We start from the raw sequence: 11,298 nt of genomic DNA, 5'->3' as shown, positions 1-11,298 counted from the left end.
CCAGTCAAGCAGAAAGTTGTGCTTCGTTAAATGCGCGCTATCTTTTAACATGCTTTACTTTTGGTTATAGATAAAATAAGCTAATTATAGACAAGTAAAATTTTTATTTTTATTTTTTTTTATATTTTCTTAATTATTTATTCTATAAATCTGTTATTCGGTCGCCTTTAGCCGGCTTTTTTATTCGAACAAATAAATATGCAATGTTTGTTGCGCGCAGCAGAAAAGCTCTCCAAACGCAAAGCTTTCCATATAAGCAACAGCTGGCAGGCAAAAGCTCCCTCATGGTCAAGCCAATTGTTGCTCAATGTCAGCGGCTGGCTATCAAAAGCACAGCTAAAGCTTAGTCAAGTACAGTTAGTTTTGGCGTTGCCACCTGTTCACAAAATGAAAATTGAAAATAAACGCATTTTAGGTTAAATTAAATCGATCAAATTAAGATAAAAACAAAAAAATATTCAATAGAAATTAAAAAAATATTCATTTAAATATAAATGAATCATTTAAATTAAATAAATGATAAGGAAATAAAAAGTTTAACGTTTTTTGTGTTTTCTTGTAAACAACTGAAAACATAAATATTTAAAAATAAAACGAAAAGTTGACAGCTCAAGTCCAATTTACAGGAGATTAATAATTTTGAAAATTTTTTAAAGTGACTGACCGCAAATTTATATATTTTTTGTGTTCTTTTGTTTATTTTGTAAACATGATATTGCTGACATTGAACTTAACATGAATAAGCTGCATTAGTTAATCATAATATTCGACGTTCAATTAGATTTTAATTCGATTATAGGGAGAATTGATAAGAACGTGGTCAAGCTATGATACAACCAAGCATACCCTGTAGAGTAGAGAAAAATAGGTATTACTTATAAATGAAATAATTTGTGATTGCTAACAAATTATTTCTTTTAAAAGCATTTCACAGTCAATTACTCTGAGGCTGCAGCAATTTTATGGCTCGTGTGTTCCCATAGCGTAAAAAAATGTGCTAAGCACAATCATTATTCTACTCGGAATATGTATTGAAATAGTTTGCAACTGATACAAAAAAGTGGTCAAATCGCGCTAAGTTGGCTTTTTATTATCTCAAGTTCAACCACGAAACATGATATGGATTGCGGTTGGCAGTAGGCAAACACATGCTCGTGTCGACCTCCAAAGGCAAAGTCAAGCCGCGTAACCCAGTTTAAAGAGAGGCAAACGCAATGCACTGACTAAAAGTTACGCATCGACTTTTGTGGTTTTATGACTAAGACAAACTGTTCAAATGATCTTAACATTGACTTAGTTTTTGAAAGAAAATAAAACTTATCAACTTGGCAAAGTTCCCACACTATCAGCAAAGGTTTTACGTGCGTAATTTTTAATGCGAAATTGTTTGTAATAATATTTTTATGTTTTTCTTTTATTACAAAAACATATTTGTTATTATTTATTTTGCTGCTAAATTACGTTGTAAATACTTAATTTTTGCTATATTTGGCATAACCAGAACTAAGTCTTAACTACACAAATCATTCAATACTTTAGGTACAACTACGTTGTTCTTTAATAATAAACTAAGTCTGACTTACAGATACTTAAGTTAAGCAACTGCTATACAAATATCGGCACATCTAAACTATTTGATAGTAAGTGAAATATAAACTTTTAATTTTTATATAAAATCCGGGTTCGCGACTCGAACTAGTTTAGAGCGTCATTAAGTTACTAGTACTGTGTACTGTGATGACTTTTTGTTAATTAATTTTTGTTTTTTTTTTTTTTAATTATATAAAGCATGACTCGTAAAATTCCAAATATTCCCAATTCCATCAGCCTTGAGCTTAAAAATTTGTTGATTGCAATATACGTCACAATTTAGATGTGTGTGAATGATAGCGGTTCGATTCATAACTGAAAGCCTAATTAGGGTATTGCAGTCGGCAGCCACCAACTACATAATACTCGTTCACGATGCGAAAACAGTAGCTGAAATATAAGCCATTTGTCACGGGCGTATCTTAAAATTCTCAACTGTTCAATTAGTATTATATTATATTATATCAAGTCTCTAGCTTCAATAGCGGCAGCTATATAAACATGATCTAATAATAATAAATTATTTTTAATAAATAAATAGAAATTTAAATTTCGAATAAACTCTTTTTACGTCGTGAAAGAGCATCAGAAACTTAGGTCAACAAATATATTTAGTGGCTAGAAAAGGATTTTAGAAAACATAATTTTATAATTAATTTAACAGTTCATAACCTTTAGTAAAAGTAAATCGAAATAAATACTTAAATATATATACTCATATATATATACATAGATAATGTTAATGCACATCTTTATATATATAAATATATTTAAATGTTTAATGTGATTTATATATGCATTACAAATTGAATTGAATAAAAATATTGTAAACACAAACAATATATGAAATTATATATATATGTATATATATATAATATAATATATATATAATATAATAATAAGTATATTTATTTATATATGCACAATTGCGACTCAATGAAGTAGGCAATAAGTGCTGCGTAAGGCATTTAATGCACTTTTAATAGCTTGCAATTAATTAAGTGTTTTTACTGTCTGCAGTTGTTATTAAGTCGTGTTTGATTTGTTATTAATAAATTGAAAGTTGAGTTGAGTCATTTTAGGTTTTTAAAGAGAAACTTAGAGCTCTGTGAGTTGAAGAATTTCTTTTTATGTATTTTTAATTTTTTCCACTACAAATTTTCTTGATTTTACCTTTGCGCGCCTTTTAAGTTTTTCTATATTAAAGTAATGTTTATATTTATTTATTAATAAATTTATGTATTTTAATGAACTACTTTGTTTTGTTGACACCACAACAGCCTCTTGTGATATATGAATGAAGTTATCTCAGATATTTATTGTCTTTTAGGCTGATTTATAAGATAAAATGTATATATATATATTCACTTAAAACTTGTATTGAAAGCAGCAATTGGAACTAACTAAAAGCTAACCAAACATTCGCCGAAGAATTTCACTTCTGAGCTCTTCTCTGAGCTGAACTCTTTAGCGAATGTAGATTCCTTTCGCAATTCTAACTTTAATAATTGATGAAATGAACTTAAATATGAAACAAATATATTCTTATCAAATCGATTTTATATTCTCTTGGAATTTCAAAAATTATTTTTCAAAACATTTACTCATTCTGATTTCACTCTCGCTTTTCCAGTGAAGGGTATAAAATCTTGTGTGGAGCTCTCTCAGAAACACTTTCACGCACTTTGCATCGTGAGCTGATAATTGCACAAGCTTTTTAAATTTGATAGTCAAAATATATATATATATATATTTACTCTAGCTATGAATACGCAACAATTTGTCTAGGCGCCCGTTCGTTGGCTGCGGCTGTGACTGCGTCTGTGGTCGGCCGCTGGAAACCTTATCGGCGCTCGGTGCGAGTGCGAGCTTCAGATTGAGATTCACGTGTTGTCCGTTATAAAGTGATTACGTCTGATGCCGCGATCGACACTCGATTGCCAGTAGTCACACGAGGCACAACCAAATACCGGAGACCAGTCCAACAGTCAAGCGCCCAAAAGAAACCAAAGATCAGACAAATCGACAGAGAGAGAGAGAGACTAGTTGACGCTCCAATTGGCACGCGGGTGACGCCGTTGCGATAAGCGCATAATATAATAAAAAGCAAAACTATATAAAGACAAGTATTATAAAAAGTGAAAGCAAAGACAGCGTCGCAAGAGCCAAGTGCCGGAACCAAATGGCATTCGCTATAACAAATCTCCTGCAAACGCTGCGCATTGGTTCGCTGGGCATCAGCAAGTCGGATGGCAGCGATGCGATTCTTGTGGAGAAGGCCAAGGCGAAGATCGACTTGCAGCTAGCCGTGCCGGAGATAACGCTGGAGGAGGTGGCGCATCATGATAGCTTCGACGATTGCTGGATTGTCATCTACGATCGGGTCTATGACGTAACACACTTTCTGCGCGAACATCCTGGCGGCGACGACGTGATCATGGATCATGCCGGAAGAGATGCGACCATTGCTTTCCATGGCACCGGCCACTCACGTCATGCTGTCGAGCAAATGCGCCAGTTCCTGATCGGTGAACTGCCCCCGGCTCAATGCATCTTTCGCACGGGTCAGAACAAGGTGCTGTCCTCGGGCATACCGGAGTGAGTGGCATCGGAAGTACATCCCACAGACACAGATCGCACCCGTCCGACGTTTTACATATATTTATTTCGCATTTAGAGTATTCTCATCTTATTAGCTTATACGGATTGTTTCTAATCAATTTATAGACTTGATAATAGCAAGCTTTACACATTATCTTGCTATGCGAACTATTTCGTTCTTAAGTGTGTTTGTCTTACATAAAAATATTGCATGTTATTAAATGTTATTAAATTTTAAATTATTGTTTTTAATGAACAATTTCAATGATGCTGCAATTCTTGATGTGGCGTTTGTAAGTACAGGGGTCATTCGCTAAAGGCGCAGCCGAGCGGATGTTTTGCGAATTTCTGCTTGGATTAGAATGGAATAAAATTTATCTTTTCTGATCAAATAACTAAGCTTACTCTTGACAAGAAACTTTTTTGAAACATAAATAACTTTAATAGCTTAATTTCTCTTTAGACTTTTTTAGTGAGTAAACGATTTTTGTTAGCTTTCAGTTACTTGGATAGTGTAGTAGATTAGAGTCATTTTTTGAAATCAGAAACTATAACTATATATAAAGAGAATCATTTTTAATGAAGCATGCTAAAAGATACATCAGTTTAAAGTATATATAGAAAATATTATGAATTCTAAGTCTTGTTCAGTTTCTCTTTTCTCTACTTCTAGAAGAATGAATATCTTTTCTTCCATTAGCAACATCCTAGTACTGAACTCTTTCAGTATCCAGCTGCTTTTACATCAATTCAGATCTTATCTAAGAACTTAATAGTCATTTACTGAAAGCAAATCTATCCAATAAAAAAATAAATAGCACTATAGCTGCCCTAAAACCAGCTGTAATCCGATTTTACAGATAAAGGCAAATCTGATAATCGATATTTATCGATAAGCTGTTTATAACTAATATCAAATATACATATATCAAATTTCTATAATATACAAAGATGACTTATGCACACAGTTGAACTAGCAGTCACAGCTAGATCAACTCGTAGATGTATCGTAGACGTTATCAACGGAAGACATCATCAGGTATAAATATATTAAATTAGTTTGAAATTATGTACAACAATTTCATCATGCCATTTGTTTATAATTAGATAGTCTTTGAATCAGCTTTTTGCTTTTCTATTATGTAATTTATTGCTCATACTGATTATATTCGTCTTACAATCTATACAGACATTATATATAAATGCATAAAGGAAATGCTTATAAAAGAACTAAATATCACTTAACAGATGCTCAACCTCTTGCTTGACTAGTACACAAATATTTGGCTTTTCAATTGACTTAAACGTAGACGTATTGCTTCTCTTTCTATCTCTCACTCTATTACTCTTTCGCTCTTTAGCTGCTGCTGCTTGTGGGCGGCTCGTTGTGGGGTCCTTGCAGCAGCGCTTGCAATTTGGCCGCTGCCGGAAAGGCGCCCAAGTCCAAGGGAGCTGCGCCCGTGGTGCTCTGTATGTACGCCAGCAGCCTGATAGAATGTTAGATTAAATATGTGTTCATTGATCTGTAGGGGGGTTACTTACCTGCGCAGCTCCTCCAGCGCATTCTGCTGCATCAGTATATAGTTCTTGGCCAGCAGCAAAGTCGCAATTTTTGATAGCTTGCGCACTGACGGCGAGTGTGCATAGGGTATAACACTAGAGAGAGTTAACATAAGATAAGCTTTGTTTTCATTTGGGATACTTTGTCAGTCTTGATTGAAGTTCAATTAGACTAAGTCTTCGATTGATTGATATAGCACTAACAACAGCTGCACTACGAACGTGAGCTGCCTAACTCGTCGGCTTAGGGCTGTGCGCTGATCATCAATCAATCAAAATCATCAATCAAACAGCGATTGATCGAACTACGATCAACACTCCAGCTACATCTTGCACTCAACACTAGAACTAACTAGCTATTTTAAGGAATTTAGCTTTTTAGCTCTTCGAATTCATCTTGTGGATTGCTCATCAATCAAACAGTGATTGACAGTGATTGACAGTGATTGCTGATATCGTTAAATTTTAACTCTAAAGGCAACTAGTGCAAGAACTTTCGTTTTTCACTTGCTGTTCTTTTGTTTGGGTATTGCTCGCCTAGCATTTACAATTGATTGACTGATTGATTGATTGATCTATTCACTATCCTATCCTTTCAGCATCACAACAAATTACACTCAAAAAGCAAATGCCCCTCTGGGCTCAGCCCATTAAACTGATCATCAATCAAACATTCGACAATTTGATTGATGGTAGGTCAATGCACCTGTCAACCTGTCAATCTCATTTATTAATATTAGTTTTCTTATATATGCTTTACCTGCGCAGCTCATCTAACGCATCGTTCAAATCGTGCATTCGCCTTCGTTCCCTTGCATTGATATTCAGTCGCACCGTCTTGCCCTGACGATTCTTTTGCTTGCCTCCGTTGGGTCCACTGCCGCTTGGACCGCCGCCCATGCCCCCAATGCTGGACATGGCCGCCGTCGTGGTGCCACCACTAATCGCCGCGATGGCTGCTGCCGTGGGACTCAAGGGTTTCTCTTGCGCACTCGGTCCGGGCTTGTTCTCATCGGTGGGTGTTAGGCTCTGCTGCGACATGCCCAGCCCCTGGGCGTAGAAGCCGCCCAGGCCCACCGAGCCGAGGGGCGTGCGACGTCCGGGTACGCTCTGCGGCGGACTGGCCGTTGGTGCCGGATGTCCATGGGCGCCCAGCATATTGGCGGTGGGCGGTATGGGCAGATGTCCATGACCAGACAGACCCGGAAAGCCGAATGACAAGTTCGAGGGATCCATTTATAGCGTATACCCTGTAAATGGCACGGAATGCGAAAAACAGCGTTAAGGCTGAGCAGGCAGCAGATGTGTAATAATAGGGTAGTCGACTCGATATCTATATATATTGTGAATACAGCAGGTGAACAGGGTTGACAGTGCTACTGGTGTAGCGCCATCTAGCGGGCAATTGAGCCAAGTACTGCTTGTTTCAAGCTTTGCCCAGAGGGCGTTAGACTTAAATGGGAATAACTCAGGAGTGGATGATAAAAGTGGAGTTTTTTTTAAATGTTTTGAACTTTGAATAAAATTTTATTTAATTGAAAAAGTTAGAAAACAATTAACCATTTTTATAAAATATTTTTGAGGCCTTTGAACTTCAATATGTAAAATTTATTAAGAACAGTAACTGAAAATGTATGCATAATAAACAAAATTTATGCAAAAAATATTTAACATAATATTAAAAAAAATTTGCCAAAAATTTATTTTATATTTAAAACTTTGTTTAGTTATTTGCTTTTCATGCTTTTCATTTCCTTACGCTGTTCTAAGCAGTTTTTTTTTACTTAAATTTTTTTTAGTAAATTTACTTTAAAAAAATAGTAACAACTTAAATAATTAATTATTTTTTATAAATTAATATTATTAATTAATTTACATATATATATTTTTCAATTTTTCTAAAAATTTTGTACACAATGTTTAATATTTTATAAAGTAAACTTTATTGACAATAGTCTAAGAACAGAGTTTTAAGGGATTATCAATATTGATGATTTAAAAAAATTTATTGCAGATTCAATAGTTCACAAAGCACTGCACAGATGGCGCTTTATTTATGTGCCAATTACGAGTAAAAAACTCACTTATTTTTCACTAGTTGTTGGCTGTACCAATTAAAAATTTAATTTAATTTGTTAAATATTCAATAGATATTGAATATTTTCACTTTTTTTCGGTTATTAATTATTTTTCATAATACGTTTTTATTTACTTGTACGCGCGACCGTAAAAACACGCCGCACTTTAAGGATTATTTATTTAAATTAACCACAAAACACCGCAGAATCAACGCAGCGAGCGGCAGAGTGAGAGCGCGAATAGCAAAAGAAATCGAAATGTATATACAAATACATATACGTATATGTATATATATATATATATATTAAAACGCACGCACCATAAAATTAAAATGCGGCTGCTGATGCTGCTGCTGCTGTGGCAGGCTTCGAATTCGTTGCGCGAGTGTGAGTCGCCAGGAGTTGCGGGTGCCGGCCAAAACAGCGCAGCGTAGATGCCGTTGCCGACCGCGATTTTGTGGTAGTATATTCAACGTATAACGATTTTCCGATTTCCACTGCTGCCGCTGCTGCTGCTGCTGGATTCGTTGGCTGCTGCTCTGCTACGTCAGCGCTGCGAAACGATTATAATTTTTGCCTCGCCGGCGTCTGTGCTACCCGGTGTTAATCTCGGCAGCGAAAGAATATTACAAGCACACACACACACACGCACACACTCTCACACACATTCACAAATGTGTGCCGTTGACGTTGGTGGTTGACGTTTAGTGGTTGTCCTTAATGCAGCATTCAAACCAATACCAGCACAAAAAAAACCAAAACCAAAAAAAAAGAAAGCTGGATGGGAATCTCGCACAAGGACTATGAATCACTGCCCGTAGCACTTTTAATGCTCCGGGTACTACGCATACGACTACGAGGACTATCCAGCAGCAGCAGCAGCAACAACAACTGAAAATCATTCATTCTCGCTCAGTTTTTGCAACCCTGCTGCTTTTTGTCTCTGATTTCAATTTCCATTGAAACTGAATCTAATCATCGCTTGCTTGCCGCCGCCGCCGCCGCCTGCTGATCCTTTTGCCCCCGACCCCCGTTTGTCCGTGGCAACTCCTTGTCGTCCTGTGCCAACGTTGACAAAAGCCATTCGCTCTTCTTTCTCTCTCTCTCTCCCTGGGGGTTGGAAGGCTCATGCATCATAATACGAACTCGAATGCCAACCAACTACAACTGCATATAGTTCTGATATATGTGCACAGATGGCTCCGAGTGTTTGTTTGTGTGTGCCTGTCTCTGTGTGTGTGCGTGTGTGTGTAGTGCTGAAAATTATTGTATCGCATTGTTCAAAGTGAAAACAAAACCAGCGTTTGGCACATGCCAAACATTTTCTGTTAATTTCATAGCCAGTGTTGAACAGCGTTTAGCGAGTAATCGATACCTTTTTCTATGGAAAAGTACTTGCTTTGCTTGCTGGTAAAGCACATTCATTAGTCTGTCGCACGAGCGACTGCACGTGGCTTGTGCACTACTTTCAAGTATTTTGCTCGAACTATTTACATTTTATTTTTTTTTAAGTAATGAATATATATTTCTTCTTTTTTACTTTTATTTTTAATATTTTTTTAAATCTTTTTTTTCTGTTTTCTTGTGTATTTTTTATGCACTACTTTTTCAAGTATTTTGCTCGAAATATTTTATTTTTTTTATTTTTTTATTTATTTTTATTTTTAATAACGAATATATATGGTTTTTTACTTCTAATTTTAATAAATTTTTAAAATTTTTTTTTTATTTCTTTTTTCTTGTGTATTTAGCACGACATGTTTTACTAAATAATCTTCCTTCGGCGTTCATTATTTTAAAGTGAGTCTTTACCTTCTGAGGTAACTTAAAATGCTCTGCTTTTTGACTAAATATAGATTGAGTCCATGGAGTTGAAAAAATGTTGTTAAGCTAAATGTATCAGCTGTGATTGCTATACTTTATCGAATGTTCTGCGCACGTTAAGTATGGTCGCTCTTTTTAAATGTATCAGGAATTTATTATTTTTATTCAGCTGAGCATTGTGTTCTCACAGTTTTGTAAGTCTGCAAGAGTAATGATGGTTGACCCTTTCCAGCTAGATAGTAATTGATCTAGAATGTTATTGATGATCAGCGAATTGTCACGATTGTCTGTGGAAAGTGAGTTTGATAGCATAGCTGATGTATTGTATTGTCTATATGTAATGCTAGATGAGCTGTGAATTGTGGACGGAGTTATTCTTAACCGATGGAGCGAGATGCGTATACCTTAACTCGTTACATCCTTAACAACCGGAATGTGCGCGAGTTCTACTGATCAGTCCATCTGATGGTCTTTTCTCATACCGTTAAAAAAATGGAGAGGATCTCATAGAGCACGCGAGACGGCCGCAGGCATAGTAAATGTCCCTGGGAGTGTCTTGGCAGATGCCACATATTTTGTAATGGAAACCTGTATTTTCCTCTACTTGCCAGTCATTGCAGCAGTAGGTTGAAGTCATCAAGCAATTATGAATAATTTGATAAGCTGAAGGGTGCTAGACGTATAGCGCCATTACGTTAAATTTTTATAACAGAATTTTCAATTGCAATTTTTAATTTAGGGAAGTGTTCAATATTGTCAATGAAAATTGTAGCAGTGTTACAAGTGAAAATAGCAACTTGATGCACATCATCTTTGGTGTTCTAGGTTTCGTCAGGATGGGAAACGATTGCTAGTATTAGATGAGGTGTTTGGTATGATCTGGGACTTGGCTGTATTGGCTTTTATTCTGTCTTTGTCACTGACGAAATGGGAATAGAATTTATAGTCGACAGGCAGGGGATAGCGTCTGTGGTTATGAGTAGACTTATTTGGCTTGTTTTTTGCCGCAATTATTTCAGAGTTCTTTCAAGAAAGTTTACATGAGCTCAACCTGTTTAGATGGAGATTTAAGTAATGAGGTTTTGTTACAGTTTTTTATGAAGGCGATATTCGTAGGATTATTTACAGGCTTGAAGAATTTCTTTTAAATGATTTAAAATAAATTCTCATAAAAAGTTTTTATTGCAAGCTTAGAGCAGTTTGTTAACGTAAAACAGATGCCACGAAGTAAAAATTAATTTAGTATTTTTCATATTTTATATTATTTTTCGGAACAGACGTGTCACTAGTAGAAGCTGCAGGCCTCAGGCTGAACATGAATTTTTATAATTTTGGAAAAGATTTATTTCCGCTTGGCACACTGAAGCTGTTGTGTTTCGTGAGTTATTGTGTCAGATGTTATGGGCCAGGCAACCGTATGGCATTATTTCTATGCCACATCCCAAAACCTTTTGCACCCTATGCGAATGTGGACAGCCCTCCATTGGTGTGTGCATTGTGCGAGCCATCGGCTCGGGGCCTCTTTATATAGAGTAATTGCAGAGGTCTCTCTCTCTGTCTCCTTTTCGCTTGTCACTCTTTCAGTCTCCTCTCATTTGGAATTGTTCGCGTACTAATTCAGTTTTTATGCTGCATTTACATTGCA

General features: G+C 35.9%; 2 protein-coding genes across 2 annotated transcripts; one reads left to right on the top strand and one right to left on the bottom strand.

Moving 5' to 3' along the window:
* The first annotated feature begins 3,504 nt into the window (after window positions 1–3,504).
* LOC111594215 (cytochrome b5) lies at window positions 3,505–4,259 on the top strand. Its single transcript, XM_023307414.2, has one exon. It carries the CDS (start codon window positions 3,773–3,775, stop codon window positions 4,190–4,192), a length of 420 nt encoding a protein of 139 aa, XP_023163182.2. The 5' UTR covers window positions 3,505–3,772; the 3' UTR covers window positions 4,193–4,259.
* A 1,167-nt stretch (window positions 4,260–5,426) lies between these two features.
* On the bottom strand, window positions 5,427–7,076 carry LOC111594216 (class E basic helix-loop-helix protein 22). Its single transcript, XM_023307415.2, has 3 exons — window positions 6,512–7,076; window positions 5,734–5,847; window positions 5,427–5,678 (listed from the first exon to the last, which is right to left on the bottom strand). The coding sequence occupies exons 1-3, from the start codon at window positions 6,985–6,987 to the stop codon at window positions 5,549–5,551; spliced, it is 720 nt and encodes a 239-aa protein (XP_023163183.2). The 5' UTR covers window positions 6,988–7,076; the 3' UTR covers window positions 5,427–5,548.
* Window positions 7,077–11,298: the final 4,222 nt, after the last annotated feature.

The sequence above is a fragment of the Drosophila hydei genome, unplaced genomic scaffold (assembly GCF_003285905.1).
Source record: "Drosophila hydei strain 15085-1641.00,03,60 unplaced genomic scaffold, DhydRS2 tig00008114-arrow-pilon, whole genome shotgun sequence".
Taxonomy (NCBI): Eukaryota; Metazoa; Arthropoda; class Insecta; order Diptera; family Drosophilidae; genus Drosophila; species Drosophila hydei.
Note: the sequence above shows the minus strand (reverse complement) of the source record. Positions and strands in the feature narration are given on the sequence as shown.